Source organism: Nannobrachium achirus, assembly GCF_963921795.1.
Source record: "Nannobrachium achirus genome assembly, chromosome: 7".
Classification (NCBI taxonomy): Eukaryota; Metazoa; Chordata; class Actinopteri; order Myctophiformes; family Myctophidae; genus Nannobrachium; species Nannobrachium achirus.
This window is the reverse complement of record NC_137816.1, coordinates 10,930,753-10,943,172: the sequence shown is the minus strand read 5'-3', so window position 1 is coordinate 10,943,172 and position 12,420 is coordinate 10,930,753. Positions and strand designations below refer to the sequence as shown.

The 12,420-nt window shown below is 42.5% G+C and overlaps 1 protein-coding gene across 2 annotated transcripts in view; it reads left to right on the top strand.

Moving 5' to 3' along the window:
• Positions 1 to 4,130: 4,130 nt before the first annotated feature.
• Positions 4,131 to 12,420, top strand: part of LOC308288996 (frizzled-3-like) — a 55,024-nt gene continuing 46,734 nt past the window's right edge. For both annotated transcript variants that reach the window (XM_080730491.1, XM_080730490.1), the window contains exons 1-2: positions 4,131 to 4,266; positions 5,435 to 6,387. In XM_080730491.1, the coding sequence (XP_080586617.1) occupies positions 6,082 to 6,387 (306 nt within the window). In that variant the 5' untranslated portion in view covers positions 4,131 to 4,266; positions 5,435 to 6,081. The remainder of the gene's footprint in view (positions 4,267 to 5,434; positions 6,388 to 12,420) is intronic.

Here is a 12,420-nt window from a genome sequence, read left to right as displayed (position 1 = left end):
TCAATTTCTTTACATGACGATTAATTGTCACTCAAATAATTGGCGATTAACGATTTAATTGTGTTTTTGTCGTTGATAATTACATTTCTGTTTGGCTTTTAGGCTTTGAAGTTGTACATGGTAGATATGACACATAACCTAAATATACAAAGAAATTACTGACATATTTGACAACTTACTACTTAAAAAAAAACTTTGATAGTGGAAATAGCCGATCTACAAGCTCATAACGCGTTGCGATGCGACGCGTTGTGAGCTTGTAGATCTGCTATTTCCACTATTTCGGACATTTTTCAACATTCACGATTATGACGATTATGACAAAATAATTGCGATAATGTAAAATAATCACGATTAGACGATTATGTAATAATTGTGACAGCCTTACGTACGCATCACGTATGATATGTGTTGTGTATTAATGCCCACACAGTCAGGCATTACATTTTAATTTAGACTGTAGGCCTATACAGTATGCACCTGCTTATTGTGAAGCAGAAATCATGCCCATAGCTAGCTTATACCACATCTACACTGATACATCAATGGTTTTACATCATTCTACATCAGTGGTTTTCAACCAGTTGTCCGAGGACCACCAGTGGTTCTTGAGGGGGTTCCAGGTGGTCCCAGCTAAATCATGGAGACCACCTGGAACCCCCTCAGTAACCCTTAGGCCGCACTCACATATTAAGAATATTTGCTCTGTGCATGATCTGTGCTCTTTCAAAGTTGGATCAAAGTCTCTTCCAAAAAATAATCCATTAACCATTTCCCACAATGCTTTGTGGGAAGTGGGCAGTTCCACTAGAGGAGGAAGTGGATGTGGATTTTGGCCATGTAGTTCTTTTGGAGTTGTCATCGGGTAAAGGCAGAGTAGTGCTGCTTTTTGGTGACACATAAAATGGATCTACAAGCTCACAGCGTGCCGCCATGCAACACTTTGTGAGCTTGTAGATCTGCTATTTAAAAAATTACTTTAGGTACTTGAAGTACGTTCTGATGCCAACACAATACTTTTACTCAAGTACATTTTGAATTCCAGGCTTTTACTTATAACAAAGTATTTCTATGTTGCAGTATTGATACTTTTACTTAAGCAACGAATGTGAGTATTTTTTTATAGTTTTTTTCCACCACTGTACATGACAAAAAGCTTCAATTGTATTATGAATATCACATTTAATCAATTGCATCTGTGTAGGCATCACTATGTCACTATGTATGACAAGACAAGACAAGACAAGACAAGACAAGACAAGACAAGACAAGACATGTTTTGGAGCCGTGTGCAGAGCACATGGGCTCCCTCTGAGTGGCAATGTGTGTCCTGTCTCACCAGAGTCTGTGTCCAGTCGAGAATGAACAGGATCTGCCCATGCGCAATTCTTTGGATGGGATTTATGTCACTTTGAAGTGAGCCGATTTTTTGGATGGGATTTATGTCACTTTGAAGTGAGACGATTTTTTGGATGGAATTTATGTCACTTTGAAGTGAGCCGATTTTTTGGACGGGATTTATGTCACTTTGAAGTGAGCCGATTTTTTGGATGGGATTTATGTCACTTTGAAGCAGAGCCCTGCAACGGGTGGGGTACCCGTGGGTACCCGACGGGTACCCGTGTTTGACGGGCGGGTACGGGCGGAATATATTCAACTATAAATTTGCGGGTACGGGGACGGGCGGTGCGCGACTAAACACGGGCGGGTGACATTTTACTGTGAAAATCAGACAACTGTTTCTGCCTAAAACAACGTCACAAGAGCGCACACATGCAGTGAGCAGCAGGACGACAGAACCACGGCATGCATACGTCAAGTCACACACATGGAGCAGCGGCAGCCGGCTGCCTGGAGCGCACACACTCACAGTGAGGAGGACACCGTCACACAACTGAATAAAGTGGCCGCGAGTGATCTGCTTGCCTCGCGTGCGATGTAGTTGAAAGGTGCATGATTGTATAATATCCACGTGATTCCACGACTATTAGGAGTTCCTTTATTATCGTCACATCATGGGTCCGGTTTGGTTTAGATTACCTCGGGCTGTTTATCATGAGAGAACACAAGACAGACAGACAGACAGCGAGTGGCGTTCCCTTCAGCTGTAACCTCGCCCACCAGGCTTTCAGAGAGCTGTAAAAAGCTGGATATGTGCTTCGCCGTATGACGGTGCGTGTCGAGCATAGCAGACATGCAAGCTCACAAAGCTGCAAGTTCCAACATGTTGTGAGCTTGTAGCTCTGATATTTTCAATGCGCGACACCGTCGGATGACAAATACAACTGCACAAAGCAGCGGAGGCAGAACGCATCAGCAGCAACAAGCTGTCGCGACAGTGTCAGATCATGATACAATTTTAAATTAGTATGATTGGTTTTAAAGGTTGTTCTACTTTATCCAAATAATAATAGACCTATTAATAATAGGCTTAATAACAGCATTTTCCGACGGCGTGCAGTAGGATTCGCTGGGGGATCAACTATGGAGTGAAAATGGAGTGCGATGCCATTGAAAGAACGCACGCACGGCTGTAGGCTATTTACTTTAATGCATGTAATCACGGGTAGCGGGGCGGGCGACGGGTCCATTTTTTGACGGGCGGGGCGGGTCTGGTTTTGATTTTTTAATAATGACGGGTAACGGGCGGTCCACGGATCTGATTAATGACGGGACGGGCGGGCGCGGGTTGTCAAAATTGGACCCGTGCAGGGCTCTGCTTTGAAGTGAGCCGAATCTCTGGGATCCGTTCTTTTCAAAGAGCCGTTCAAAAGTTATTTATTTTGTAAATACTTTGTAGATTTTGATTATAATTACAAATCACTTCAATCAAAAACATAGACCTGGAACTGCTCAAATTCACGGCTCCACTTCGAACCGAGGTTTGATTTTTAATATTAATTGTTATTGTTGAATGTTTAAGCATGTTCTAATCACGAACTTTACTTTAATTTACTTAAAATAATTTTCATTCTGAAATGGAGGTTTCATGTCACTGCAGACAGGCTCTGCTGCTGTAGAGTACAGACTACAAGTGACTACAAGTGAACACAGCTGTGTGGGATCACATCACAGCCTTTCTGTCCTATTGGTTGGCAGTTGAACCCTGCCCTCCTGTCTCATCAAGGCTCCCCATTGCAGCTTGGGTGCTCTGCCTACAACTTGCTCTGTGCTTGTTCTAAGCAAGTTCTTTGGTGTTTGATGCATGCTCTGTGCAACCAAGAAGCAAGCTTGACTTCTTCAAACCATGTGACTTCCATCGGGAATTAATTGTGCTGTCTCTGCCCCCCGCCTCCCCCCAGAACTCTGAAAGAACAAAAGTTCTTAATGTCTGTAGCCGGCCTAAGCATACTCTGTGCAACCAAGAAGCAAGCTTGCTTCTTCAAACCATGTGACTTCCATCGGGAATGAATTGTGCTGTCTCTGCCCCCCCGCCTCCCCCCAGAACTCTGAAAGAACAAAAGTTCTTAATGTCTGTAGCCGGCCTAAGCATACTCTGTGCAACCAAGAAGCAAGCTTGCTTCTTCAAACCATGTGACTTCCATCGGGAATGAATTGTGCTCTGCTCTGCCCCCCGCCTCCCCCCAGAACTTTGAAAGAACAAATGTTCTTAATGTATGTAGCCGGCCTTATAGATCTTGGTAAAATGAAACCAAAATTACCAAATGGATCCTTACATACCCATTTGGTTTCATTTTACGCTTTCAATAGTTAACTTATTGTTAAATATCCTCATTACTCAATTTACAAGAATTAACCCTAGTACACAATTACAATGTAGATTTATTTTATTTTGGACAACGTGTGCCTGTTATGATCTCTCCTATGGTAGGTCTACCAACATCAATACTTACAGCATAGCATTAATTGTGGACACAATCTTATCAAGTTAAGATTTTGTTATAATTAACAAAACCTAAATCTGTTTTGGGTCAGATTATACTAAGATCCCCAGAACCTGAGAGGCAAAATGTCATCAAATGGTGGTTCTGGCTCAAATGCCGAATACAATGTATTAATTAAATCTATTATTTAATAACGGGCCTTGGATTTGATATGAAAACCCACCCAATATCTACATTGATGTTTTTTCTCATTTCGCAGCGCGTGCACGCACGGCCATGCGCGGTCCCGCCGATCCAGGGCTGCATGCATGCTGCAGGCAGGCCAGCAGCGGTACACACACACACACAATAACGAACGGAGCACTGCGGACTGCGCGGAGAGAGGAGAACGGTTCACTGGACTGACTTCTGCACGGAAAAGGTAACGTGTGTGTGCGCGAAGAGGAGCCAAAGCCACCCGTGATGCTTTATCTTTAGGAACCGCAGCTGCGACGAATTAGCAGAATGAATGCCAATAATAATATAAATACTGCTTTAGCCTACAGCCGATCATGATTCATGCGCTCGTTGGTCCACTGAACGGTGTGAAGAGGAGCGCCTGTCATCGGCGTTGCTCTGCAGATACTGTCTGCTCTGCGGTGATAAATAACAGCCAGAGTTGTGCCTGCCCGGGGTTCATTACCGTATTATCAGTTTATTTATGCTGAACCGCGTGTGTCCTTTTGCGTGTTTCGCTCACCCAGTGTGCCAAATGTAAATGAGCGAACTAAATGAGATTGATGATGGGGGTTTCTTTTACTGAAACTAAAACCAGGTGGTTTCGTTTCCCCCAGAAAGAGCAGACAGTGAGCGGTTGCGTGAGCCGTGAGGTGTTCTTTCTTTGGCAGTTGTGATGAACCGTATGCTATGATAGGCTACTGTGTATTTTCATGAGCAATGATTTGACCATGTATTCTATTGCTAGTGTTCTACCCTGACCCGGTCAATCAATATGGACAGCCCGGGTCCGCACAGTGTGAAACATCGCATAGAAACGCGACTAGTTGCCCGTCAACCTCACACAGACATGTCACTGGAGAAGGGCTGCAGGTGGAACTGTTCCTAGTGTAGGCTACTGGGTTGAACGGAATTGTCTTTTAAATTACATCCCATGTTAGTTAGTTAAACAGCCTTTATCTTAACGTTGTTGTGGGTGTTTATGTATAATGTGTCCTTTTTGTGATTTATAATAGCCTATTTTATTTTTGATCATTTAAGAATTAATAACAAACCCTGATTGGAGGGGGATTGAAACTGTGATATGCTACTGCTTACAATGTTTAAAATATAGGAGGGAAATTATTTTCAAGTTGTCGTTGCAGAAGTAGGCTATCCCAGTGTCTTGGGCTCCTATATGTCTGTTTACTGACACTGATATCTCGTGTTGATCCTTGCTTGGATGTCATAGAAACGTGGGTGTGGCTGATCACAGACCCTACAACTAAACACTCAACCAGATACAATACTTTGTCGTGAACACGCTCATTCTGATTGTTTGACCATTCATTCATTCATTCATTCGTCTCCCTTTGTGTTGTTTAAACCTGCAGGACCTGATTTCAAAGGCTTCTATAAAAACAGGACTTTCTACTCAGCAGCTGGAAGGCAGCACACTGTATCCTTAAACTTGACTGGAAAAAGGGCAGATAGAGGCAAAGCAGTGAAAAGTTTTCAGTGACTGATCCTTGAAAACCTTCATGGACACAGTGAGAGATGGAGAGAATGGAAGACGGCAGAGGAACATAATAGCAACACAGAGGACCTCCAGGATAGACGACGTGGATCTTTCTCATCTCAGCTTTATCTGTGTGGGGGTCTGGGGGATGTGGAACTCAGGACTAGCCTTCTGATGAGAAAAGTACCAGCTTATTATGCCTGTGGAGAGAAACTAAAGTATTGTTTTAGTATGGATAATTGAATTATTTCTTTGGCTTTCAAGATCCACAGAGGATAACGTTACTGGAAATACAGCGTGATTTGATTTGTACCGGACGTTGGGCCAGTGCACTCTTGTCTGTCTCCTTCACCATCGCTGCAAACATGGACTCCATCAGCTCCACTAGAACCTACTTTAGACATCAACCGATGCCACATTAATATCCATATCGACGCCCAGCTCTGAAGAGCTCTGAGCTAACGGCTGCCTGGATGGAGATATGCGACTCTGACCTGCAGTTTATCTTTCTGTATTCGAGAAATGTCTGAATTGAGGATGCCTGCGTGCTTTGGAAGAGGAGATCTGAGGGACGGGTCGTCCACTTATACAAAGACCTACGGACATGTGTCACCACCACACTGCTCCTTCCTCCTCTCCCTCTTTCTTCTCCTCTCCTCCGTGGCTTCTCCTGCTCTGTCCATCCTTGTGGAAACCGTGGAGAGCCACAGTGAGTTTACCTGTGAGCCCATCAGACTCAGGATGTGTCAGGACCTGACGTATAACACCACCTTCATGCCCAACCTGCTCAACCATTATGACCAGCAGACGGCCGCACTGGCGATGGAGGTAGGCCGTGCGTGTGTGCGTGTGTGTGTGTGTGTGTTCTACTAACAGTGTGGTAAAATGTGCGTGCTCGATTTATTGCATTTTTGTAGGCAGGCTTATAGGAACCGTGCACAGCAGCTGCTGTTTTCTGTATATTAGTAAAAGAGGGGAGACAGACCAACCACATAGTTCTAACTCTTACATCTCCTGCTACATTACTGTGAGGTCACTGCAGTTCAACTAAAAGTTCATGCTTTACTACATTGGATGAGAAAAGATAATCATGTTACAGCAAGAAGGCTGCATGTACTTCGTGTAGGCCTACATGTATTCTACCGTTCTACTGTGCCATCCCTCCACCCTTTCTGACACTGACTTATTATCCCCACATTCGTACTTGATGCTCTTTGACTTTTTAAACAGATGCTGCTAGTTACCGGGCGGTATGTTAGTTTAGATAGATGATAGGGTAACATAATCATGTTTGTTATGTTATGTTGCACCAGTTAGACTGCTACATCTTAGGAGAGCCAGTGTGTCAGGCAGTCACAACTGTGATCCTAAAAAACCCATAATCACTACTTTGTCCAATGGAAAACTATGCATTGCCCTAAACTTGTCTGGTTATTCACTTTATAGCATAATGCTTGTTTTACTTGCACTCTAAATCCTGGAACACTTCCCTGTTGTTGATTGATTTAACGTTCATACTGACTTTGCACTTTGTCGGCCACTCTGGATAAGAGCCTACATTATAAATTGATCGTAAATTGTAGTTAGCAATTAGCATGGATGTTGTTTTATTTATCAATGATCACATACAGGCAGGCATGTGACATTGTATCCCCCTACAAAATATACAGTTAAAAAATGTATTGTCGAGCTGAGTTTAGAGATCAAGATCAAGTAAAGAGTTCAGATGTAATTTTTCCAACTCGGAAAGAGGAAAGTAATTAAAGGTCATTTTGATCTTTTGACAAGAGTTGTACAGTATATTCTTTTATATTCCGTCACGTAAACTATTGCGGTGCTCTGTACTCTACTGGACAGGGCTCTCTAAGGTGGTTAAAATGCGTCTGCTAGAATTATTAGTGGTTCTGGGAGACCTATCACTCCTATGGTAAAGTGGTGCATTTATATAGCGCCTTTATCCAAGGTGCTTTACAGAGATTGTTCATTACATTCACTCACACACACACACACACACACACACACACACACACACACACACACACACACACACACACACACACACACACATTCATACACTGATGGCGGAGGAAACCATGCAAGGCACCAGCCTGCTCACCGGGAGCAACTATAGGGGTTCAGAGTCTTGCTCAAGGACTCTGCATCCCAGCTGGTGACCAAGTTTGGAGCCATTGGACTCGGGTCCGCAGCATCTAGAACGTCATGCCTTAGCTTCTTTTAAATCCATCTTAAAACATTCCTTTAAAAAATAAGCCATGTTTTGCTTTATGTATATCATTTTGTCTCCATTTTTTTATTTTGTTTAAAGCACCTTGTAACATAGTTAAGGAAGGTGTACAAATATGGTTCATTTATTATTTAAGTAAAACACAAATTACAGATGAATATGGCTACAGACCTTAGTTTTTCAGTACAAGTGCATTTTTTAAATCACCTCAAAGGAATTAAGTACTCTAGTTTAATGTTTTTCTTGGAGCCGAGATAACATGAATTGTATTTCAAATTAAAAAGACAATTTAAATAGCCTGGGTGTAGGTCGTCGAGATCGGGACTAGAACCCGCGCCACGCTATCAGGCCGGATTAGCAACCTATGTGCCTCGACCACTACCCTGTGGCCCAGTCCTAGCCTGGCGTTGCTCATACTAATTCCTCACTGCGTGTTAACAGGGGGTGGTGTTGTGCAGTCTGGTTTATTTACCAGGCTAGTCCAGTCCACTCCCAGCATGTTTTAACATGAAAGACCAAATCCCTCTTAAATGTACAGACTGCGGAGAGCAACAGTATTCCTTTCTCATTCAGTTTATTTTTTATTATTTTAATGCACTTGTAGTTTTTCGGATGTGTGTCCCCATGGAATGCAACTATCTACTGACACATAGACTGACAGTATCTACTGACAGTACTGGTCTCACAACAGGGCAATGTAAACAATGCAAAACTCTCTATGTGCAGTCTTATAAAACAAGATATTCACCAAAGCCAACGGAAAGATCTATGCACAAACAGATACAGAAAAAAGATCGGCTGAGGAACGCATTCCTTGCAGCCAGGTAGACTCAAAGTCCTTGCTAAAGTGTTCTCGTGACCATAGTACAATCAGACAGCAAAATAAGCTGTTCTGTGAATAGTCAAGGCTGTCCTCTCTTCACCTGGTTCTCTGCCAGTACAGTGCATATGGGGTACACTGAGGGATTAGCAGCATAAGGCACCAACTGGGTACTCTTGTTGTCATATTCATGACCTTTTTTTTAATCTCATCTGTCTCTTTATCTCTCTTTCATGTCTGTTTCTGTCATTTTATTGTTGTGAAGCATAAACCACATAAAACCATTTGAATGGAAGGCGTTAGAGGGATGGGCACGAGTGGGTCAGTGAACCAAGGTGCTCTCTGAGTGGTTCAGAAAAACACCACAATAAGGTGCTCTGTGATTGGCTGAGAGATACACATGTTTCTCAGCGCAAGGAGAACATTGGTTTTCCAGGTAGTGAATAATAAGGTGCTATGTTACACAGGATCTGAATGGCGTGTCTGACACACACGCGCGCACACACACACACACAGACGCCCACGCACGCACGCACACACACACACACACACACACACACACACACACACACACACACACACACACACACACACACACACACACACACACACACAGACACACACACTCCATCCATCTCACGTTTCTGCTCTCCACCTCCTTTGTGAAGAAGGAAGGGAGCGAGAGAGAGGCGCAAGGACTCATGTTGGGTAGAGAAGGTTGTTGCTTGGTAACCAGAGCGGTACAATGATGCTAGTAGCAGCGTCACACAGGAGGCTACCGTTTTAGTGTTTGATGTTTTTTTTTAACACTTAGGTTTATTTTTTAATGAGATAACGTGGTTCCAGCCTCCAGGCCAAACACGGCGACAGATGGGTGGTGGTGGGGGTAGTACTGTATGTGTGGAAGTCTGGTGCTGTTGACCAGCCTCTTTGGCTTCTCCATCTACGTTTCAAGGTTTTTACTGTGTTTTCAATACAACATAGCACACAATATAATTATTGTACTTATATAGTTTATATCGTCACTGTCGGGCAGAAACCTCGTATCTCCAAGTTTCACATTTGTAAGTTTTTTCACCAAGTAAAGCCCTGTTTCATCATACAAGGCTGTCGCACAAAAGTAGTGAAAACAGCCGATCTGCAAGCACACAACGCCTCGCCTCGCGGTGTGAGGCGTTGTGTGTTTGTAGATCTGCTGTTTTCACTAGTTTAGTTCATTTTTAAAATGATAAATATAAAACAAACGGTCTTGGACATACAAGGTTTCCACCCGACAACGACAATATAATAAGTTAAAACATAATAATGGTGTAATTGTGTACACATAGCTGTTTATACTTGCATGCATGTGTTCTCTCTCTCTCTCTCTGTGTGTGTGTGTGTGTGTGTGTGTGTGTGTGTGTGTGTGTGTGTGTGTGTGTGTGAGTGTGAGTGTGTGTGCGTGCGGCCGCTTGCGTGTGTGTGTTCATTAAGTTGACAGTGGCATCAGTCCTCATAAGTCTGGATGTTGAACCGTATAGCTTAACTCATGTTGTGCCTGCAGTGCAGCAGTAAGCTCATCATATTATAAAAGACACGGTGGGATAGCATAGCAATGACAATGGCTCAGTCAGATTAATTCTATGCACAGCTGTTGATGGCTGTTCAATACCAGATGAACTTGGACAAGGCCAATAGACCCCTTTCTGGGCCCGCCCCTTTCCCCCCTCCCCCTGAGCGGCAGCCATGATGGAGTTACTGCTGCAGCAGTGTGTGTCTATGTCTATGTCTATGGAGATGGGACTTTTAATGAAATTAGTCATTACCAGTCCCATCTCCATGATATTTAGATCTAATTCCTTCGCCAGTTCCATCCGCATGATTTGTAGATCTAATTCTATGAGTCCCATCCACATGATTTGTAGGTCTAATACCATCGCCAGTCCCATCCTTATGATTCGTAGATCTAATTCTATCTGTTCCATCTCAATTATGTTTAGGTGTAATTCCATCGCCAGTTCCATCCAAATGATTTGTAAATCTAATTTCATCAGATCCATCCCAATGATTTTTAGATCTAATTTCACCACCAGTTATATCCTTATGATTTGTATATCTAATTCCATCAGTCCCATCTCAATTATGTGTAGGTCTAATTCCATCGCCAGTTCCATCCACATGATTTGTTGATCTAATTCTATATAGTTCCATCCTCATGATTTGTAGATCTAATTCCATCGCCAGTCCCATCCTTATGATTTGTAGATCTAATTCTATCAGTCCCATCTCAATTATGTGAAGGTCAAATTCTATAGCTAATTCGATACAGTCCCATCTCCATATTCTTTAGATCTAATTCCCATGATTTGTAGATCTAATTCCATCACCAGTTCCATCCCCATAATGTGTAGGTACAATTCCATCGCTAGTTTCGCCAGTTTCATCCGCATGATTTGTAGATCTAATTCTATGAGTCCCATCCACATGATTTGTAGGTCTAATACCATCGCCAGTCCCATCCTTATGATTTGTAGATCTAATTATATTAGTCCCATCTCAATTATGTGTAGGTCTAACTCCATAGCAAGTTCCATCCGCATGATTTGTAGATCTAATTCCATAGGGTCACATCCCCATGATTTGTAGATCTAATTCCATCACCAGTTCCATCCCCATAAAGTGTAGGTCTAATTCCATCACCAGTCCATCTGCATGATTTGTAGATCTAATTCTATCTGTCCCATCCCCATCATGTGTAGGTCTAATTCCATCACCAGTTCCATCTGCATGATTTGTAGATCTAATTCTATGAATCCCATCCCCATGATTTGTTGGTCTAATTCCATCGCCAGTCCCATCCTTATGATTTGTAGATCTAATTCCATCACCAGTCCCATCCCTATCATTTGTATGTCTAATTCTATTGCTAGTTCCATCCACATGATTTGTAGATCTAATGTGCCGAATCTGAAGCCGGTGGGACGAACGTTTCTCGAGATAAGTGGATTACATACATTACATACATACTCACAGAGATTTGTCACATTTATTGTAAGCAGATGAATTATGTGGATGGGACTGTATCGAATTAGACCTACAAATCATGGGGATGGAACTGGCGATGGAATTAGATCTAAACATAATTGAGATGTGACTGATAGAATTAGATCTACACATCATGCGGATGAAACTGGCGATAGAATTGGACCTACACATCATGGGGATGGGACTGGTGATGGAATTAGATCTACAAATCATGACGATGGAACTATATAGAATTAGATCTACAAATCATGCAGATAGAACTGGCGATGGAATTAGACCTAAACATAATTGAGATGGAACAGATAGAATTAGATCTACAAATCATAAGGATGGGACTGGCGATGGAATTAGACCTACAAATCATGGATATGGGACTCATAGAATTAGATTTACAAATCATTTGGATGGAACTGGCGATGGAATTACACCTAAACATAATTGAGATGGAACAGATAGAATTAGATCTACGAATCATAAGGATGGGACTGGCGATGGTATTAGACCTACAAATCATGAGGATGGGACTCATAGAATTAGATCTAAAAATCATGCGGATGAAACTGGCGAAACTGGCGATGGAATTGTACCTACACATTATGGGGATGGAACTGGTGATGGAATTAGATCTACAAATCATGGGAATTAGATCTAAATATGGAGATGGGACTGTATCGAATTAGACTTACAAATCATGGGGATGGAACTGGCTATAGAATTTGACCTTCACATAATTGAGATGGGACTGATAGAATTAGATCTACAAATCATAAGG